We start from the raw sequence: 23196 nt of genomic DNA on the forward strand, positions 1-23196 counted from the left end.
TGGAAGAAGGCAACATGAGTTGTTTCCCAGTGGATTATAACTCTGATAGAGGTTATTTCTGTCAAACTTTTTCTTAAGTTAATTCAGGTGAATTCAAAATAATATAATCTTTCAGCATTGTTTTATTTTGGAGAAACTAATACGAGGTGCTTCCTATTAGGTTCTCACTCTAATAGAGTTTATGTTTTTTGGACCTTATTTTCACCAGGTGATTCAAAAAACTTCAAAATAAAGCAAAATAGACATCAACTGTGTCTTTTTTTAAAAAACTAATATCACTTCTCAACTAGTATGCTCCAACTCTTATTAGTTCTATTGAGCTTAAGTTTTTGTAAATGTTTTCTTAAGATAATTCAACTAAATTTAAAATTATGATACCTTTCAACAGTGTCCTAGTAATTAAATATAACTTTAGTAGAGCTATTATAAATTTTTACTGAAGATGGTTCAAGCAAGTTCAAAATTGTGAATTCTTTCAGCTTCAGTGTCTTGTTAAAGAAGCTTGTGTAAGTCGTTTTTATTCTGATAAAGCTTACGTTTTGCAAACTTTTTCTCAAGTTAATCCAAAACATATTTTTAAGTATCGTTTCCCACTAGGTTGTAAGTTTATGTTTTTATTAGTTCTTTTAACATCATTTTTCATATTGACAAAAAGTTTAGAATCCATTGTCTGGTGGCGACGAGAAAAATTTTCAATTCTGAATATGCATATCAACCAGAGGCAAGAAGAAAACGGAGAAGAATGTTGATTGGTCAATAGACGACACAATCGGGACGCGATAACAATTGTGGAATTTTCAATTGTCGATAAGGACGCGTGACTTCGGTGGCCCGATTATATTTTCTAGACGGCGAAAACAGGACCCCGATGCACCGCGGTGGCGCCCGCGCTATCTTAATGACGGGCCTCCACGTACGTGCGGGGGTCTGGGGCCCGGGCCCGCTGGAATGCAGACGCACGCATTTTCTATTTAAATTCTTCGGACATAAAACATAGCGACGAACGGATCCGCCGCAACCGATATTTGACACGACAACGTTCGAAAATTCCACCGGCATAATAAAACTCGGATCAGGTCATAAGCGAAAAATCCGTGACGGGCGTTTTTTCCACGTTACACGGCGCGACGCAACGAAATTATTTCGACGCACGGGCGCAACCACAAAAAGCCAAACCGCAAAAGGTCGGTCGCGTGTCGACACAATTAAACTCGTTACCTGTTGGCGCCTTTTGATTCCGCTTCCGGTCGCACGGTGTGTCCGTGTCTGGTGCACGTGGCATCGCGACGCCCCCGCCGCACGGACAAAGGCGACGTGCCAGTTGACGTCGCCTAATAGACGTGCGATCCGGTTACCGGCGGAAAAGCGTCAATTAAACGACGAAAAACGGCCGTTGGGGGAAAAGCTGTGGGAATCCAACACCGCCATAGTAGTTTTTTTTTTTTTGAGTTGTGCTTTGTAATTTCAATTTCCCCTTTGCACCGCCACCTAATTATTCACGATGAAGTTAAACAAAAAGTGTATCGCATATCGGGAAATGGAATTATTTATTTGTAGTCGGAGTTAATGCGTAATATTACTCAGTAACATTTTCGTCATTTAGTCGAGCCAAATTAACCAATTTCTATAATGTAATAGTCCATGGCAGCATAAGCCTATATGTTATAAATTAATTTATATGGGGATGATGGGTAAAAATTGACACAGACATGCAATCAGGCATTTTGTAGCCGAAACGACTTCCGATAAAATGATTGCCCCGGCCCCTTTTCGTAATAGCACGGCATTAACGCATATATATGTAAATAACATAACAAAAAATACATTAAAACCACATAAACGTGTTTAATTAGTTTTTAATTTTGTCTAAAAATTGTCCAGTCGTCGGTATTTGTAATCGATTTGTTTTCACAGATGCTATTGGTCAGTGGACAGTCGCCGTCTGTGCTCCAGCAGTTGTGCTCGTTGCCGTTCCCTTACTTCTCGGTGGAGAGCCTCTCCAACGTGCTTTACCCCACGTTGTTGGCATGCTGCGTAGGCAACAAGCACACCAAGACCATTCTCATGCAGGAACTCTCCTATGATGTAAGTACGCTAATTAAAGTCGCCGCTTATGTTTATGAATGTTTGTGTTTCAGCTACTCGAAGAATTCCGCAACTCGGAGACCGGAAACAAGCACCGTTTGGTAAAATTATTAGCTAAAAATCACTAAGGGGATTACAAACAAATTTTTTTTATATATTTCTATAGTATATTATAATTTTTAGTTTCCACAGTAAATAGTTGAGGTTAGCCGCCAACATTATTTATTTTATTTACTATGATGAGAGTTTGAGTTGTTTTTTATTGTGTTGGTGTTCTATACGTGTGTGGGAGAATGTAGTACGTTGTGCCGCAACTTATTCGTACTTAATATTAACTAGAATTTCAAATTGATTATTTATATAACATTGTATGTAACTAAAGTTACCAAATGAGACTAAATTAATTTTACTCCATTCACCAAATATTAACTAAATATAGTTGATTTTTTTTTTAAATTATATAAAATAATTATTTACTTAATAATCAACTATAAATTTAATAAAATATTGCTATAGTAGTCAAAATATTATATTTTAGGATATGGAACCCCCAAATATATAAAATAATAACTGTCTATAATGCATTGTATGTATAGATGCAGTTATTTTTATACGTAGTAGTTGGAAGTCAACTATTTTTATTATTTCATGATAGAAGAAATTAACCGTACTGATATTTAATTAACTAGATTAATTTTTCATTAATTATGTTAACTGTAGCAACGTGCATTGCTTATTTGTTGTGATTATTGTAGTATGAACTACACTAAATAATTAAATGTGATTTTCTATATATTATTATTATTATTATATTATTTTTATTTTATTTTTTTTTTTTTGAATGCTTGTAGCTTTTCTATCAATAAAGGGTTGTCTAATCGAAACCTTATTTTTTTATTGAAACAAGTTTTTTACGTATGTAAAAACAGGTAAGTACAATAATCAAATTATTACATTATTAAATATGCTATTTTATTTATTATTATTATAATACAAAGGTAAGTATTGATATAAATATCTAGAACTTCTTTGTTAAAGTTGATTGCCGTTCATTAAAATATTTATAAAATCTTACTTATCAAATTTCTAAACAATGTTAGTAACATTTATTTATTTATTGTCTTTAAATTAATTGAAAATTGGCAATTATATGACAATTTTTACGTATGTATGTGAAAACAAATTTTCTTTTTTAAAAATAAACTATTTAACAATTAAAAAGTAAATTAAAATTAAACAATTAAATTAAAAAAATAATATTATTAATTTGAATTTATAATAATTAAAAAAATAAACTTAAAAAAACAACCAATTAAATTAAATATATATATAATTAATTTGGTTAAAATTAAGCTTAAAAAATTAAAATTAAGAAAATAAATTAAGATAAAATTAAATTAAAGTTTAAATTACATAAAAAATTAAGCTGATTCGATGAATTCGTTGAAATTCGTAAAATTTAAAAACAAATAATTAATTTAAATTTATACAAATTTACAAAAATAATCATTTAAGTTAAACTTAATTTAAATAATTTATAAAATTAAGCTTAAAAGTAAATAAGTTTTTTAAAAAATATTTATTAATTTAATTTTATAATATTTAGAAAACTAAGCTTATGAAATTAAAAGAACAACCAACCGATTAAATTAAAAAATTAAAATTAAGAAAATAAATTAAAGAAAATAAAATAAAATTAGAAATTTTTATTTATTATTATTAATTTAAAGAATGCTTAAAAAATTAAAAATAATTATGTTAAATTAATTATAAATTTACTAGTTTAATTCTATAAAAAATTAAAAATTGAACTTAATTTAAATATTTTATAAAATTAAGCTTAAAAATAATAAATAACAAATATAATTAAAATACACACACAATTTAATTTTATAAAATTTAAAAAATTGAGGAATACAATAAATTAAATTAAAAATAAATAAAAATGGTAATTAGAAATATATAAAATTAAGTCTAAAAATCTAAGAATAATCCAAATATTTCTTTTCTAATTCTTCTTTATTGGTTCAAAATAATGAAATTTAAAAAAGTTAGCTTAAAAAGGCAAATTCAACTTTCATTTTAAATAGAAAAGTTAAATATATCTTAAAATTTTAGAAATGAATTTTTTTATTATATTTATCGATTTAAATAAATAAAATAGTTGTAATTATTAAATCTGACAAAAATACCTTTTTTAAACACCCTGTATGATAACGAAATGTACTATATTATTTAATTATAATAAATTACAATTACAAACAAAGGTGTGGAAATATTTCGTTTTTATTGTTGTAGTTTCAATTTACGTACCATGAGTAACTAATTTATTTTTAAAAATGACATTGAAACGGAATAAAATATTTCTACACCTTTGTGCGCCACTGCAATTATCAATTCTAAAAATAAACCAGAAGTGTTCAACGAAAAAAACTGATATTTGACTAACAAATTAGTCTTAACAAAATAATTATTGACAAAAAAATTTGCACGTTTAAATTAAGTTAGTAGTGCAGACTTATAAATTGTTAAAAATCTAAAATTAAATTCGTTGGTTTATATGTAACGGACTTTGTTTACCGCTGACACGTGATTTTTATGTAGCACCAAAGATAAAAGGTGTAGACCAGACACTAAAACCACCTTTCGCTTAAACATTGTCGAAAAGTTCATGTAACAGTTAACGCTCTGTGAAAAGCACCATTTCCCATTAATATATTTTTTATTTTACAGCGACTTAATTGACTTTGATGGACGCGTTGTTTGAAGCACCGTTCGTGCTTTCGCCGCTTTTATCATAAATCTACCAATAATCATAACTAAAGTATAAATAGCGCACAATGCGTGTTATACACATTTTTTTTCCATGGGAAAGTATGTTTTACGGCGTCTTTTGCTTTGCACTGCATTAAGGCGGCTTTTAAGTGCTATTTACAGCTAGCGCCACTCGACTTTATGTCGCACATGCCTTTCAAGTATAAACACTTCTCCACGTTTTATTTAATTCATCAATGGCGGATACAGCCTCTTTAGCTCTTAATTGAAACGCACATCCTTTTTTTCTCTCCGGTCTATTTTTATGTCTTGCACACGTTTCCGATGCACATCCGGAACAATGTGGCATTCCACGCTCCTCGATATGTTTGCGGGACTCACAAAATACACACTCATGTTTTGGACACAGTCACAACGTTTAATACGTTACATTTCATAAACGGCCGTACAAAACAATAATATACCGATCATTTGTATGTACGTACGTAAATAGAGGGAATGAATGAAAGAGTGGAAGGAAAGAAAGAAAAACGGAATAGCTGCGTTATACTCAGCGGGACCCAGATTAACAGAAGCACTTAAGACTAAAAGCATGGGGAGCTTTCTCCCTATCTGTGAAAATAGAAGAGGATATTCGACCTTGGAAACTCATCAATCTTCCCGTTGCTTTCAAATAATCTAAAATAAAATATATAATTTCGTTACGATGTGAAATATGAATGACCTTACAAATATATTTCCGTGTTGAAATTACGTTTTTAGTCGGCGCAAATTAAATGGCTCTCTTTAAAAGTGTGAGTTGGGTGCTGCGCAAACTTTATGTTGACACTTTAGTTTTCAGGATTGGGTGTAGAAGTTTGACTACAAAAAAACTTTACAAAAGTTTGTTGTTTAAAATTTAAAAAGTTGTATGGACATTTTCAATAATCTCATTATTAGATTAGTAAAATCGACTTAATGCTATATGCACGATCTTTTTTTTTTAATTAAAATCTTACATTTAATAAAAAAATATACTATTCCAATTACTGTAATGTTCATGGAAACTCTGCATTTATGCAGCAATGAGATGGATTGATTTATTGTTATTTTTAAGGCTGCTTCCTTTTATAATCAATATTTTTTCTAGAAATAGATTATAACATTATACTAATTAGAATTAAAACTAATAGAAAATCGAATGCAGTTGTATGTGATGTGGCGTGTATTATTAAAACAGTGTTTTCGAACATAAAATACAACATTCAAAAATATTAACTATTAAAAAACATGATTCTATTATTAAAACCACATTGTAAGAAGTCTTAATTTATTAAATACTTTTTTTGAATCAGACATTGTTGAAGAGAACTTTTATATTTGTTCCTCATGCTCTACAAACAACCCGATACTCTCTGTTTAACACAGGGTGTCAAAAACGTCTCCAAGAGCAGCTTCATACAGCCTTCCTCTGATGATAAGCAGACTTACAGTGATTCCAACGTCTGCACAGAACTTGGATTTATAGAATGTACAATTATGCCTAACAGAAATAATTATCTTCTAGTCATAGTTCTTTGTCAACCACCGCGTCGTAATTGACATTGCCAGTTTGCCGATTAATTTATATATATAAATTTTTTACCAGAAATGGAATGTTGGTTATTTTTATGTTTATTAAATATATAAAAAATTAAATAAATTTGACTTCCTAAAACTGCAAATATTCAAAATAAAATATTGAAAATATTTTTATTTGTAGAAAGAAGATATTAAAGCTGCAGAATTAGCCAAATAATGTCATACCTAAGAGATAGTTGCTTTTTATACGATTTGACAAACAAAAAGCTCAAAAGTTGAAATTGAAGCTCTTCATACAAATGATTTAAATATGTAAAAATTTATCAGAAAAATTAAATATTCAGTTACTTCTCTTTCTCTTAACTCGATCTTGGTCTACTTGGACTTGAAATGTTTGTAATTAAACATATTAACGATTAAAAATTGAGATATTGCATTTATAATGGCAAAATCTTCAGAAGAAACTTTTCTTTGAAGCATTTTACGGTGCTAAACAACAGATAAATTAAAAATAAACCATGTAAAATGTGTTAAAATCCACAAAATATCAACAAACATATTCAACAAATCAGAAATGGAATTTTTATGTTTATTTAATATAGAAACAGTAAAATAAAAAGCTCAAAAGTTGAAGTCGAAGCTCTACACACAAATGATTGAAATATGTAAAAATTTAAAGGTAAATTTAAATATTCATTTACTGACATATACTGACTATCTAAAGCTGCAAATATTTAAATAATATTACTGGCCATTACTGAAACTATTTTTATTTGTAAAAGTCAGTTGGTTTCTAAGACAGACAGACAATAAGCTATTTTTAATTTAAATATTCATTTATTTTTCTTTGTGTTAATCAGATCCTATTAAAAATTGGGATATTGGCATTATAAAATCTTCAGAAGAAATTCTTCTTTAAGGTATTTATTTTATGGTGCTAAACAAAATAAAAATGAGCCGAATAAAATACATATTTTGGAAATAAAAATTTTACAAAAAATAAAATATTTTTTATATATTAAATACATAAAAATTAAAATAAATACCGACCATCTAGAGCTATAAATATTCAAATAATATTACTGGTCAAAATAAAACTTATTGAAAATATTTTTGAATCTATTGATGTATTAGAAAAACATTAATCTATTATTAAAATCATATAATAAGTCTAAAATATAAATTAGCAGAATGGTCTGAAAGTCAAAAATATCTGGACTAATTTTAACACTAAACAATACGTGTAATATCAACAAAATAAAATGTTCAAGTTCACTATTATAAAGTAAAATAAAATAAAAAATATTCAGCGTCATTTTTATTCGACTTCAAAAATCAATGGCAATAAATAATCCATTGTCGGCCCCAAATTTAAAGTTGTTCCATTCGGGTAAGTAATCGACTGGCACGCATAGAAGCAAATTTACCGGAAATTAAAATTTTAGAACGATTTCGACTTTCTTCCGGACGATTAACTCGGATACACAATAACAGCAATCAGGACACTTCATTGGGGACGTGATCTGAAATAATAGAGCAAAAATTTAGTCACCATATTTAATATTACATACATTTTTTTTAAAATATCGATTCGTAAGTATGTAAAGAAATACCGGCGGTTAAAAACATAATATAATATGTGTTTTCAACGTGTTTATCGGGGAGGGATAATATTTCTGTCGTGGCCCATTTTACAATATCGCACTTCGTCTAACCTAATAAATAACGGTTGTCGTAAAGGTGGAGTAGTTTATGTGAACAGTGTTTATTTGACTTTTGAAATTGTCACACCTCCGGTGTTCAAAAATAAAAAAAAAAAAAAACGAGAACCCGAAGTTACGGCAGCAGTCTGTCATGTCGTCAGTATGCTTTTAACTTGTCGCTTAGGCAGCCGTTTGGCGCATCAACGCCTGTCGATACCCCCGACGAAATTGACGTTTTAATGCACATCAGCCCATCATATCGTTGATACAAACAACGATAACTCATTTGGTTATAAACATGGAACATAGTTATTCGTTTATACGCAAAATATTTATAGCGGCCAATAATGCTTCGACGAACATACCGTGCCCGTTCATCAAGGGGTTTTTTGGATTTCCTGTGCGGCTTAATTATGCACGAGTGCCTTTCATTTTTGGGGGTGGTTCACGCGGAAATTGATTAATTGAACGGAATTTTCTCATTTATTTCTTTTTTTTTTGTTTTTTTTTTTTTCATTTATTATTATTATTATATTATTGATATTTGGTTAGAAAAGTGAGTAAATTAAGCTTCCAATGTTACGCAATGTGTTTCGGTCGAAAGGGAAGTAACCGAGTTACAACACAGTTAAGTTCCAATTTTATACAATTTCTAACAATTTTCAGTCACTTCAGACTTCAGAGTTTTCAACAAAAATATTTCCAATGTCCCAAATTTTAATCCTTAGTTTGTTTAATTACAAATATTTCAAGTTCTAGTAGACCAATTTCACATTAAGAGAAAGAAAAATAATGATGATTATAAATTTCTACATATTTCACCCATTTGTGTGTTGAGTTTCTACTTCAAACTATGAGCCTTTTGTCTGTCGAATTTTCTCGTATTAGAAACCAACTGTCTGTCAGGTCTGCCATTATTTGGTCAACTCTGAAACTTTAATATATTCTTTTTATAAATAAAAATATTTTCAATATGTTTTATTATAGCCAGTAACATTATTTGAGTATTTGCAATTATTGAAGAAGGAGGTTGTATGAAGTTGGCTTTGAAGCCAGAAGACTTTTTTGACACCCTGTGTCAAACAGAGAGCATCGGATTGTTTGCAGAGCATGTGGAATAAATACAAAAGTTTTCTTCAACAATATGTAATTTAAAAAATGTATATTTAAAAAACAAGAGCTTTGTACGATGTGGTTTTAATAATAGAACCATGTTTTTAATAGTTAATATTTTTAAGTGGTTTATTTTCTGGTCAAAAACACTGTTTTAATAACACACGCCACATCACATGCAACTGCATTCGATTTTCTATAACTTTTATTTCTAATTAGTATAATGTTATATACTATTTCTGGAACAATATTGATTATAAAAGAAAGCAGTCTTAAAAATAGCAATCAATTAATCTATCTCACAGCTGCATAAATGGAGTTTCCATAAATATTAAAAGTTATAACATTGGAGTAGCACTTTAATTTAATATTTTAGTTTTACAAAAATTGACCAATCACAATAATTAAATTGATTTTATTAATCTAAGATTGTTGAAAATGTCCACAAATAAAAAAACGTTCATTTCCAGCAAACGTATTTTGTGATTTTGAACATATTATTATTTATTATTTGGTTCATTCTCTATTTATCAGGTATTTAGCACCGTAAAATGTCTCAATGAAGAATTTTTCTGATAATAGTAACGCAAATGTATAATGTCTCACGAAGTGTTATAAGTTGTTTTTGGCATCGTTATCGACAAATTGGTAATGACAGTATACAACGACAAAGTTATGATATAGTGGTCTCCACATTCACCAGATTTCAATCCAATTGAACACGTATGGGACCGTCTTCAAAGACTTCACATTTACACTCGAAACCACAAGCCTCAAAATTTGGAGAATCTTGCTAATGCTCCTAGAGAAGAATGACGTGCTGTGGATGAAGAATTTATTTGTTCACTAATTTTGAATAAGGAGTATGGAAGCAATTCGTAGAGCAAGGAGGGACCGACCAAACACTGACTGAAAAAATAATGTTTAATTTGTTTTATTAATTTCACAAGGAATTTGATTACATTAGTTTTATAACTGATCTTTTTGTTCTCAGACAGCAGATGATTAAATATACATATCATGCAATTGAAATTTCAGGAAGTTTCATTCAGCACGAAGGAAAAATCTCCCGATTATACGCTGGATTCTCCATCTATCACAACATTTATTTAATCCTTCTGGTGGGAACGAATTGTATACCGTTGGACGCGTAATCGCCTTTCTAACGAAATGATATTCAACTGAATTGGGCTTGGCGTTACTTCTGGAGACCAGTTTAAGTAAAATGATAAACCGAAAAACACAAATTCGCCATTATCTAGATGATTGACCCAACTGAAAAAAAAAATCAATATGATTTTTGCCCACCCAAAATAGCCCTATAAAAATGTACATTAAAAAAGTTGAAATTGTAAATCAGCGTTGTTTTCTTTATATTTTTTTTTATTTCACTCAGACCGTAGAAAAAGTTTTCGGGCCCGCCATTTGTGAGGTTATTAAAATATTAAAAAACCCGATAACAAATTCAGCCGGTCTAATAAAACAGTGAGAGTGCCGAATTTGATGCAGAACGAACGTGAATTTTTCATTCGGTAATTTACCCTTCTTCAAATAAGAGCCGCGGTTCGTGTGGCTTAGATTCAAAATGAAATATTTACGAAAGCAATTTTCACCAAAAAAGACATTATCAATCACACGACAACAACATATCTCGGCCATCTTCCAAAAATTACCTTTAAAAGGACCTACCCCCCCTAATTATACCTTCCATTACCTGATGCATTATTAACGAAATGGTTTCTTTCTGTGTAACATCCACAGTGTGTAATATAATTTCGCCGTGGGGACGGTAAAAAGGTAGAAAACCCTTTCGCAATTAAAGGAGGCGGAGGAGGTGGAGGCGAGGTTGGCAGCGGTGAGTGACACTCCTGCACTGCCCCCAAGGCCCCGTATTTTAAATCCGAATTCGAGGGCATTAGGCGAAATTAACCGGGGCGAAAACGAATGAAACTGACGATGCCTGTTGGGTGCGAGGGTGGGTCGAAAGGATTATTTTAATTTTTCGGGCATTTCAACGACAACAACAGCAACAAATAGCGTTCCGGTCAAATGAAATGTTCAAAATTGCAAACAAAAAGTATTTAGTTATTGTTGTTTTTTTAGTGGTACGGTTATTTTATTTAATATTTCAACAATTCGTTCAATCGCGTACGTGCGTTATGATATCCAATTATTTTGTTTGCTTTATAATATTGTGTACACACCGGGTAAGCACTAATCTCGGCGCTCCGGGAGAAAACATTATCGTACATAAATAAAAAATGGTAAAAACCACTTTTTTTTTGTTAAGCAAATCCGCATTGACCAGTTCGATGTTTGAAAAGAGGATTACACAAACAACGGTCCATATCGGCTGGCATGTACAAAATTTGTGTACGCCGAAATAAAAACAGAAAACTAATTATTCACAACGGTTCGGCGAATTTAAAAACCAAATAAACAGGGCATACATACATATATATATGAACTCCCCGGCTGACAACCGCCGTTAAAACAAACTAACAAATATCGAGTTTCATAAATACATCGGCCCCAATGACTTGGGAATAACAAACATTGAGGTTACGCCGTAAACGTTAGACTGTTGAGGGATCGTGTTACGGTTTTCTTTTACTACCCTCCCCGCTTTGCATCCGAAGTTTAACTAACTGATAATCAAAACATCTATTTTACACTTTATTTTGTTTTTTCATCATCGAACTCTCCCACATAAAAATGCGGGTCGTTCGTTCTATTTTTAAATGGCTGTTTGTTTAGTAAATTATTTTACATGCTTTCAGAAATTAATTTAATAATTGAAGGTATCCTATTCACCTACAAAAAATTAATAAAGCAATTTTAGTTTTATTTAATATTAATGGTACCAAATGTTTCTGATTTACACTAAAGATGTTGTTTTATTTATTAATTTAATGAATTATTTATACAGCCATATTTATATATATCAATTTATTGAAATATATTAAAAAAAGTTAACTATACTATTTGAATTGAATGCCAGTACCTATAATGTCTATTGTTGCTATGCTACTATGAGGGTTGTTCATTACATTTCGAATGGATACCGGTTCATTTGTATTTTGATGAAGTTGTTTTATTTCATTAGAGGTCAATATATTTTTTATCAAATAGGTTATTCTTTTACTATAAACTAGTCAAAAATTGTTTCTTATTTAAAAATGAATACACATTTTTCATTTTTTTTTAATAGTTTTTTTCGAAAATATTAATAAATGTGTTTTAATTTATAGTAGTAGTATGGTACTTCTCATATATTCGGAAAATCATTGAGTCTATTCCTCGAAAGTGGTTCAAAATTATGAATCAAAAAGAATATTATACAAAGTGCTAATGTTAAATTAAATAACTCAGATTTAATCATTAAAAATCCCTTTTAAAATTATAAATGGCTACTTTTATATCCAACTCAATTTAGTTTTTATAATACAGTAAAAAACAACAATAATATAATATTATATTAACAGTTCACATTAAATAAAAGAGTTATGGCTAAAATATTTAATATTTTGTTGTTTTTAAGTTGCAATTATAATGGCCACTGCTGTAAATGTAAATTCAAATTATTCACAAGGTGTATTTGCCCCTTAATGATTTTTAAGCAATCACTATATTCTATATGTAACAAAATCAACGATCAATTAAATTAATTAAAAATTATAAGAACTGTAATAATAATTACTTAATATAGGGGGAAAGTTTAGAGGGTTATACAGTTCGTTATTTTAAGGATTTGTTATTCTTTGAAACTCGCATTGTTTTACAATGTCTTTTAACAAGATTTTTTAAACTTTTTAAGAACTATAAATGATAAACTAATATTTTTGATGTTGCTCCCGTTAGAAAGTGGTATTTAAAATAGTATTGAACATCTTAAAAATATACAGTACTTTTATAAAATTTGAAAATTGATAAATATTCTAATTAGAGGATTATTATTATAATACATTTCCGAATTTTAATAAGCGCAATAAAAAATTTAAAATCGCCTCAATAAAATTAATTGTAATCTTAAGAACAGTGTTTTGGTAGAAGGTTTTTTCTTTGGTATGTATCCTGTTCTTGATGAACATATTTTTATAAATAATTATTTACCACAAATATGAAAATTGGTAAAAAATTTGTTAAAAAATCAATAATAAGAAATAACAAAAAATTTTGATAGAAAATGTAAAATATATTTTTTTGTTGTTTTAAATTTGAACAAAAAATGTAACAGTTTTGCAGACAAAAAAAATTGTGTCAAAATTGTTTACGTTTCATAATATATCAAAAAATAGTAAAATTATTAAAAACTTTAGATTTAATAATTAAGTTGAAGAGATGAACAGTTTTTAAAAGTCTGATGGTTTTTAACAAATTTCTGAAATGAGATGACTTGAAATGATCAATAGAAGTTTTTATTAAGTATAAATTATATTTTTTTAGATATTATACTCAACAGAAGAATAGTAAAAAATATAAAGCAGATTAAATAGATTCTATTGCTTACCATTATTCTCTCCATTTAAACATTTCTTTATAATAAATATAAGTGAAAGTATTATTAGCACTTTTGTTAATATACACTTAGGGAATAAAAAAAATACACTTAGGAAATAAAAAAATTACACAGCACTTTTATAAATTGTGAAAATTAGTAAATATTGTAATTGAAGGATTATTATTACAATACATTTCCGAATGTTCGTAAGTGGATCAAAGATATTAAAATTCATAGAAACTTATCAATAACATAAATTGTAATCTTAAGAACAGTATTGTGGTAGAAAGGTTTTTTTTGATAGGTATCCTGTTCTTGATATAAATAATAATAATAATTATAACTATAAATAATTATTTACCACAAATCATAAAAATTGACAAAAAAAAATAGTCGAAAACATCAATAAAAGGAAATAACAAACAAAATTTTAAAAGAAAATGTAAAATATTTTTGTTTACAACAACAACAAATTGCTTATGTTTCGTAATATATTAAATAATAATAAAATTATTGTTATTAATTACTAAAAAATATGAATTATGAATGCTTTGATGCGTGTTACTATAAATGAACAATTTTCAAAAGTCAGATGATTTTTTAAAAATGACATGAAATAAACTGTAGAAAATATTATTAAGTAAAAATTACGTGTCCAGTTATATTTGTTTAGGTATTATACTTAAAAGAATATTAGTAAAAAATAAAAAGCTCTTACTTAAATTTTCTCCATTTAAACATTTCTTTATAATAATTTATATAAAATGAGTAAAAGTATTGTTAGCAATTTTGTTAATATAAACTTAGGCAATAAAAGAAATAAAATAAATGTAAAATAGCCAATCCATTTGCACATAAATCTGATAGGAACCTTTGCAAGCGATAAATATCTAGAGCTTAGCGTCAACATTTTAATGCACCGCTGTGTAAACAGGACGGCAGTAGTCACTTGTCGCATAATTCGCAGATGAACATGTTCACAGTTGCGACAGATTACATACGAACTAATCACGCGAAACAAATGCCGTGGTGCGTCCGAAATATTTATTTGTCGGTCGCGTGACTGGCAATTTGTGCGTAGTCAGTTACGAAGAAGAAAGAAAAAAAAAAGGAGCCCGGTGCCGCGGCAATGGGGATTACGGTCCGCCGGATCTCGGCGTTTCGACGCCGTCCTCTCCCCCCAGGAACAGACTCGGAATTAATATTTGCGACTAGCCATTCAGACTAATCGCAAGGAACACGCGTCAAAGAACCCCTAATGTGCGTTGTGTACACCAATTTTGATTATTAAATTATATATTCAGTCCGTCGGACAATTATCGACCCTTTTATTATTCTATCACGATCGGGACGAGCCTTTAATCGGAAGCTATTAATACATGTCCTGATCAATTTTTTATGGGGACCGAAAGGCGTTATAATTATTATATTAGACGGCCGGTCTTGGGGGCGAGATTTATGCAAGCGACGTGCTGAGGGCGAGCGTTTTTAGTCGCCGTCAAAATCTTCGATGTCCGCTTCAATAAAACTCCAGTAAATTTAATAAACATCTCTATACTTTCGGATTTATCAGATTGTTTATTGATGTTTTTATCTTTTTAAAGTACCGTCACCAAGAAAAACCAAAAACCAATACTGACAACTTAATTAATTAACTCTAATTTAATGAAATTTTAATATTTTGACGTTTTTGAATATTATTCATCAAGAGTATAGTTTAAATAAGTATTTTTCTCTTCTAAAAAAAGGTTGAATACATTCGAATCGAAAATAAACTCATGTTCAAAAGTTGGGATATTAAATTTTTATGAATTAAAATTGGTCCACATAAATTGTATTTGTTTGTACATACAGACATTGTATAAATTTTAATGAAATTCGACAAAAAAGCCTTAAGAGAAACAGCTTTATACGATTTCAAAGAAATCAGTGAAATGTGCACTTAGTTTATAATTGATTACTCTAGTGAAATATGTTCGGATAATTATGCTTCGACATAAATTAACTCTAGATGAAAGGAGTAGAGCAATGAGGAATGCTGGAATCTGGAGTCAAATCCAAGGAGACTTAATGTTATATAAAATGTTACTTCTCGCTTGTTATTACTCATTTTATCAAACTGTCTCTATTTCAGAAAGACCAAGGAGTGGAAGAAAGAACCAGTAGTGACCCTACAATGACCTGCCGTCTGGTCATCTAGTCATTTGGCTCACCACCATAAGAAGCAACTGAAATGGACAGTTTCTTCATGTTCACTAGACAGAATAATGGAAATCTGTACTTTTCACAAATGAAAATAGAATTAGTTGCTAATTTATATTGAAAATATTTTAAAGATAAAAATATGGAATGTAGAATTGCCACTAAAAACCTTCCTCGATGATATCGATCAAATGGCCATAACCAAAGAAGAAGGAAACATATGTGAAGAAAGACATATATGTATATGAATAATACTAATAATAATAATAAATTTTGTTTATGTCTAACAGAATTAGAATAGACAACAATAAATAAATACACATCATCGCAATATTTGTAGCATTCCTGCATATTTAGAAAACTGGGCTTTTTAGTAGAACATTGGTTCCATCTTTTGGTATGGTGAGAGAAACACTGCTTCTTGAATTAAGTCTTGACACGTCAAATCCAATGTTGGTTACTATAAAAGACAATTTTGCCATTTAATACATTGATAAGAATTATCTTCTTACTAGCAGTGAATCTATAGAATGTTCCTGCAGCAATAGATTGTAATCGATTTTACACATGGTTCTAAGAAAGCTAAAACACTTAAGTTATCGTCGTTGAATAGGCCAATGCAATACTCCAATTTGCTTCGTACTAGTGCAGAAAACAGAGTCTGTGATACAATTTGAGAATTTAGCCATTTGCAGTTTCGTAAGACAATGCTCAAGATCTTGGAAGTTGATGTAGAAACAAACTCAACAAGTCATGGATGAATAAAAGGTATAATAGGGGCCCAAGTTAGACTCATATGGATGCAGTGTAAGTGTGAGATTTAAATCCGTTGTAGTTGACGTAACAAATTCTGTTTCGCACATAATTCTCAATTAAATTAATAAGACTATCACTAAAACCAAAATTATCAAGTTTTTTTTTGCATGGTCAATGGAACCGAATGCACGTGAAAAGTCTGGTAAATGACGGTCATCTGACTTTTACGATCTATTAACGAACTTATATCTTGAGTCGTACATATCGAATTAGAGGTGATGAACATACCTAATATAAAACCGTGCTGATTAGGAGAAATTTTATAAAGAACACTTTAATAAATGACAGAATATAACACCTGCCCAAATATTTTAAAGAAATTACTTAATATAGAGATGGGTCTGTAATTATTAAAATTAAACTTAACACCTTTTTTGAATACTGGGTTAATTTTGGTAGTTTTCCATATAGATGGGGAGGTATTAGGAATGGTAAGAAGACACATATGGGTAAACTGAGCTCAGAAGGCGTAGATCAAAAGCAGGTGCTAAGTACCTCTTCTTCTCACCTGACCTCGGAGGAACAAAATCAATTAGGAATATTCGAAAATCTTTCTCGAAAAGATTGGATTGGGTTGTATTCAGTTTTTCATCACTGGCTTGTGGAGTGACCCTGAGCCCCCGGAGAACGTCCTGTGATGGCAGCAAATTATTGATATCAACAATAGCATGTCTATTAAGTTGTTTGCCACCTAAGTAAGAAGCTGTAAAGACATCCTCTAATGTCTCAAACACAACTCCTATTAAGAAATTGTTATAACTAATTTTCATGGTAAACTCCTAGTTTATATAGCGATGAGATGGACTGGATGATTTTTCTTTTATAAGCAAATTTTTTTCAAAAATGTGCAGTGCAATTGTACTAATTTGAAAAAGATAGAATAGAAAATTGAATGTAATTGTATATGATATGTATTGTATGATATTAAAACAATCTATTAAACCACACAATAAGCCAGTCAAAAAGATTAACCATTAAAAAGTTGTTAAAAATGCATAAGGCAATGCTGAAGAAATATTTTATTGTCAGTAATTTTTTATACTTAAGTTCTGATTCTCCAATTTAATGTTTTGAAATAAAAAAATAAATTAATTTGTTTTAATTAGTTTTTTTTAAACTTGTTTTCTTAAAACAATTGTTTATTTTAGTGCGAACTTTTTACTGAATTTTCGACAGGACAATTAAAAAAAGTACATTCAAACAATATAAATGTATCGCTGTTCAAACAGCCAACGTATTCACCACACGAAACCGAACGGCCGGCCAGCCTCCCCGAACCGAAGTTCCGAAAACAAAACAAAACAGGAGCAAAAAAAAAAGGAGCGCAAAACAAAACAACGTAATCCGTGCTCGTTTATGTAAATAAAATAAAAACGCGTATTCCGCAATATATTATGAATAGATGAATATCAATAAGGCAGGGTGAAATCATACGTGAAATAGAGGCAGCCAGTGCAAACATGTGAGTGAGTGAGGGTGGTGCTGAATTGCATGATGTGGATGCGGACGGACACTCATGAATATACAGATGTAATTTACTAAGTGCCAACATTGCCTAGATCCAATCTGCGGTGCATTCTCGCTATCATAACACAGAATGCCAATAATGTTTGCACAACTATTGTAATTGGAAGCACGACCCGGAAAAAGATTCGCTCCAGAATATGTGGCTGAACATTACGGACCGTCCAATTATTTTAAAACATCCATATTTACATACTTACCGGGCGAATCTGGATCTGGTTATTTGGGTTTCTGGATGCCGTGCATTTTTATCGTTGGCGGATCGATTGTTTCGTCATTTGTTCGGAAGAATAAATGGTAATAGTAATAGAACTTAGATAAACCGGACACACATTAGTCAGGTCACACCAGTCTTTGGATACCCTTATTATTCGGGTGTTTTGAGGATTTTGCTGTTCTAATTAGAGTATGATAATAGTACTTACTAGAAATAATAATATTCAATTTTCCTATCACTTCTATTTAGTACTCTTATCCTTAACACATCTTAAAAATGTAATAGAAAAAGTAGGACATGATTGTGGCCATAAATTACATAATAAAAAGGCTCCGTAGTGGTTCGTGTTTGAATTTAAGTTCCCGCTGTCTTCGACGTCATCTTTTTTTCAATTCGGCAAATACTCGAGAGTCGCCGGGATGACCAATCGAATAAATATTGTATTAAAACCAATGAATATTCGTATTGTTAGATATATTTAAATACGTATTATTTTATTAAGTATATGATTGATATTATTATTTATTGTTTAGGGATTCGAGTTAATTAATGTAATATTATTTTTGATTGTCATTGTTTCAACCATTTTTGTTCAAGACTGTAATAAGTTTGTAAAAAGTTTAGACTGTGGCTCTCTTCCGTTCGAGTGTTCAAGCAGTTAGGACGTGCGATTATTTAATCAAAATCTAGGTAGGATTTTTTACATATTTCTTGTTAATAATGCCTTATTTTGTAATAATATGTTTATTTCTTCGATTTGTTCATTTCGTTGTTATTCTTGTTTATTTAGAAACAATATGATCTCGTAAAATAGTTTTTCTCATGTATAGATTTCTGAAGACCTAAGTGAGCGAGGTGTTTTCGGACATCTAATCTTGTTAATTTGTTATGATATCGTTGCATAATTTGATTTCACTATTTTAAAGTTATTATGTGAGATCAGCTGTTCAGAATTTTTGTTTCTTATGTTTTAACGTACGTTGAACGTTGATGGGTTTTTTATCGAAGTATGTATACGGTGTGTATACCTTTTGACATTGTTCATGAGACGTTGTGGCGATAACTCCGAGGGGATTGTTATTATATTTATGCTTATTATATATGTGTGGTGATGATGATTTTGATGATCTTCCAAAATGGGGACCAGGAGGAAATTGGCTTCAGTATTCGATAGAGAGTCTACATGATGATGAATAATAATTAAATTCATTTAATTTGTTTAGCTATACAAATAATTATTACAAGACACATTACATTGATATATTTATTTTCATAGTAAAGACAAGTATATGATATATATATTTGAACAAACATGAATATTGATAAATACCAAATATGTCAATAAATCTTATTTGTAAATTTATTTGTGTTTATTATTTGTGGACCTCCTTGATTAGTCAAGTCTACGCATTCAAAATGGGGTTACTACATTTTGTAATTATATTTTTGTAACCACACACACGACATGGGTTCCTATTCATTCTTGTCGATCACGTGGCCATTTCTTCGTAGCTTTTGTAATTTCAAATGATACCCCGGTTGGTACCATTACAACTCAGATGACGAACGAGACCCTCAGGACTTCAAAAGCACTTGGTACAATAAGTGAAGAAGATTAGGAAAAATTTAACGTTTGGAATTGATCCAGAAAATACTTAATTAAGGAGCACGATCCATTCTCATTGACTAATCCAATAGGCCGAAGAGAATAATCTCCTACAATTGTCAATTCTGAGCCTTTTATTGATAGTATTGTTATATTGAAAAAAAAAGTGGATTTATTACGAAAATTCTCGCTAGTTTGGATAACGGATTGAAGCTGGGATCAGGATCAAAAGGCGAATCGTTCAATGCAACTGTCTACTGATGGAAAATTGTCCAAGTTCATGAAAAACTTACTCAACTTGTCAAAAGAAAGGACAGAAAAGACCGCTTCTTCATGACAACGCAAGACCACATGTCTCATTAAAAACTCAAAGAAAGCTTTTTTTAAACAGATCATCATCACCATATAATTCCCCATCTTTATTTTTCTCTTTGTTCAATTTTTTAAGTAATAAATGATTAAATTCTGAAAAGGAGGTTAAAATTTCCAGTTCCATTAATTATTTTATCGTGCATGAATTTGCTTGTAGAATGTTGACAAATAATTTTAGTGCTTATTATTTTGTTGAATAAAAGACATTGTAAATATGTTGTATTATTATAAAGTTAAACGTTTAAGATGTGAATTATTTTTTTTTTAAGTGAAGTGAAGAGAATAAGCAATTTGAATTACCTAGATTAAGTATATTTAAAAATCTTTTCACTTTGTTTTAGTTTGACCAATAATATAATTTGAATATTTACACCTCTTGATTCGAATATTATATTTATTTTACTTTTTATACACGCAACAGAAATAAAATTAAACAACATTCCATGTCTTGCAAACTTTTTATTTACAAAAAACAGATTTTTTGGATTTGAACCTATTTTATTAGGTTCATTCTTAATTTATCTGCCTCAAAGAAGACTTATCTGGATATATTGCCACAATAATTGGAATTTTGGAAAGTGGTAATCAAAGTCAACAACAAGTAGCCCAAATACAATAATAATGTCCCTCAAAGTGGTAATTCCAGTTATGACATGATGGATAACGCATTGAAGCTCAGATCAAGACCAAAAGGCAAATCAATCATTGCAACTATCTACCAAGTTCATGAAAAACTTACTTAACTTGTCAAAAGAGAGTTCAGAAAGAACTACTTCTTCATGACAATGCTACATGTCTCATTAGAGACACAAAGAAGGCTTTGTTAAACGAAATCTCATCACCGTATAATTTAGACATATGTCTATTTTCCCTTCTTCTTCGACTTCCTTATTTTTCTCTTTGTTCATTTTTTTAAGTAATAAATGATTTAATTCTGAAGAGGAGGTTAAAATTGGGGATGATCTTTTAGTTCCAATAATCCAGAATTTTTTTATCGTGCATGAATTTGTTTAAATAAAAGATATTGTAAATATTGCTGTTATTATGAAGTTAAACGTTTAAGATGTGAATTATTTTTTCCTGTATCTACATAGCAGTGTTTAAGTTAGTGAAGTGAGTGAGTAATTTGAACTTCCTAGATTAAGTATATTTAAAAATATTTTCAATATGTTTTACTTTGACCAGTAATACTATTAGAACATTTACACCTTTTGGTTAGAATATTAAATTTATTTTAGTTTTTTCCATGTCAATTACGACATGGAGGTGGTCAACAACGAACTACAACGTTTTCTGATTATTGCTGATTGGCAAAATCGTATATTCTCTACATTCAGGCTTCGTACAAACGTAAGAATCACTGTAAGTTTATCTACCATCAGAAGGAAGTTGCATGAAGCTAGTCTTACAGCCAAAAGAAATAAAGAGAGAGCACCGGATTGTCCGCAAAGCATGAACCAACGACCATCGATGAGACCCCAGACTACAGTCCAATTGAACACATATGGAAGAGTCTTCAAAGACACATTTACACTAGAAACCACCAGTTTCAAAATTTGGAGGATGAAAATTGTTCGTAGAGCAGGGGAGACCAACCAAATATTAATTGGAAAAATGTAGTATTTTTTTTAATTATAATTAATTTCCCAAAAAAGTGATTTAGTTTTATTACTAGTTTAAAAGTTCATGTTTAACTTAAAAAAATATAATGTGACTCCACTAATCCGGAGATCTCGATGATCCGGACCCCCACCGGAAACGATTTGTATCCGGATCATCGAAGTTACATTGTTAATGCAAATTCAGTTGTGTACGTTAAAATGGTCGGCGGTTTGAAGGCATTAATTAGCAACGGCGCCTCTTTCCCACGAAACCCACATCATATTTCCGTTTTCCGCGTTCATTATGCACAAGCAAAACCGAAGAAACGGCCCTAAAAAAAAAGAAATTTCTTCGACTTTACATAGTTCACACGGCTCACCCCCGTCACAGGTGGATCGAGCCAAGTGCCAAGAACACCTGAGCCAAAAGAAACGTTCGCGGGTTTCCGGCGTTTAATTGGTACGCGACGCAGGTGAAAAACACATTAATTGCCGTCTTGTTAATTGCTTGTCTAACGACTATTAACCATTTCATCGGTAGGTAGGGCATCGAAAGGGAATTCGGTGCGATCGGGGGTGGTTTTATTTTCCTCGTCCCGTGACAGATATGACAAGGACGATTCCACTTGCTAATCACCGAATCGTTCCCGACATGATTAATCCGTAAATAAAATGCGAATTGTCTCAGAGATGACAATGCATTGGCGTGCAGTTTAACCTTTGTTCGAGAATTCTAATTTGTCACGTGGGAGGGCCAGGACGGTCCCCCTCGCTGATTACAGGACAACGGGACAAGTGTAATCAGCACAATTCTATAGAAAACATTCGGCATTGAACGGCGACGGGCGATTGTGTGCATGTATCCCTGGAAAGTCGTGGGGACTTACAGAAATTACACTTTCGGTGGAAAACACGCCATGCGTAGGGAAATCACACTGATTGAAAACGGCTGCTGAATGGCGCACAATGCGATCGATCCGTTATTTCACAGGTTATTATTCCTAAAAGGTTTTTCTTTTCATTTGTCCTTTGTTCGGTTGTGGGTTTTATTTTTTTTTTTTTTTGAACGTGAAGGTTCAGATGCACACGGACTATTTACGTTTGCAACATAAACTTCAATT

General features: G+C 30.7%; 1 protein-coding gene and 2 long non-coding RNA genes across 3 annotated transcripts in view; 2 read left to right on the forward strand and 1 right to left on the reverse strand.

Annotated features, from left to right (window-relative positions):
• Positions 1-2878, forward strand: part of LOC109605058 (S phase cyclin A-associated protein in the endoplasmic reticulum) — a 53005-nt gene extending 50127 nt beyond the window's left edge. The window contains exons 12-13 of the mRNA XM_020021630.2: positions 1915-2085; positions 2139-2878. Of these exons, the coding sequence (XP_019877189.2) occupies positions 1915-2085; positions 2139-2213 (246 nt within the window). The 3' untranslated portion in view covers positions 2214-2878. The remainder of the gene's footprint in view (positions 1-1914; positions 2086-2138) is intronic.
• The window catches only part of LOC126264299 (uncharacterized), a 123311-nt gene that overhangs the window by 28832 nt on the left and 71283 nt on the right, over positions 1-23196 (reverse strand). The gene's annotated exons all lie outside the window — the stretch shown is intronic.
• LOC126264298 (uncharacterized) lies at positions 19148-22510 on the forward strand. The gene is made up of 3 exons (XR_007547055.1): positions 19148-19186; positions 21713-21824; positions 21886-22510. It is a non-coding gene; the product is annotated as an uncharacterized LOC126264298 (long non-coding RNA).

The sequence above is a fragment of the Aethina tumida genome, chromosome 1 (genome assembly GCF_024364675.1).
Source record: "Aethina tumida isolate Nest 87 chromosome 1, icAetTumi1.1, whole genome shotgun sequence".
Lineage (NCBI taxonomy): Eukaryota > Metazoa > Arthropoda > Insecta > Coleoptera > Nitidulidae > Aethina > Aethina tumida.